Source organism: Fukomys damarensis, unplaced genomic scaffold (genome assembly GCF_012274545.1).
Source record: "Fukomys damarensis isolate Sample0158 unplaced genomic scaffold, DMR_v1.0_HiC HiC_scaffold_36, whole genome shotgun sequence".
In the NCBI taxonomy this organism is placed as follows: Eukaryota; Metazoa; Chordata; class Mammalia; order Rodentia; family Bathyergidae; genus Fukomys; species Fukomys damarensis.
The window spans coordinates 45,044,566-45,044,928 of NW_022900948.1; the positions used below are offsets into that span (position 1 = coordinate 45,044,566).

At 68.6% G+C, this 363-nt stretch overlaps 1 protein-coding gene across 1 annotated transcript in view; it reads left to right on the forward strand.

Annotated features, from left to right (window-relative positions):
• The first annotated feature begins 24 nt into the window (after positions 1–24).
• Positions 25–363, forward strand: part of Prdm12 (PR/SET domain 12) — a 13,853-nt gene continuing 13,514 nt past the window's right edge. The window contains exon 1 of the mRNA XM_010627455.2: positions 25–358. Within this exon, the coding sequence (XP_010625757.1) occupies positions 136–358 (223 nt within the window). The 5' untranslated portion in view covers positions 25–135. The remainder of the gene's footprint in view (positions 359–363) is intronic.

Sequence of the window (363 nt, forward strand, 5' to 3'; positions counted from 1 at the left end):
CCTCCCCCTCCTCCTCTTCCTCCTCCTCCTCCTCTTCCTCCTCCTCCTCCGGCGCAGCCCTCTCCTCTCCTCCTCCGCTCCCCTCTCTCCCAGCCCAGCAGTCCTTCCCCAGCGCCGGTGAGCCCCGGGCCGCCCATGATGGGCTCCGTGCTCCCGGCTGAGGCCCTGGTGCTCAAGACAGGGCTGAAGGCGCCTGGGCTTGCGCTGGCCGAAGTCATCACCTCCGACATCCTGCACAGCTTTCTGTACGGCCGCTGGCGCAACGCGCTGGGAGAGCAGCTCCTGGAAGACAGGAGTCACCACACCAGCCCCAAGACGGCCTTCACCGCCGAGGTCCTGGCGCAGTCCTTCTCCGGCGGTGAG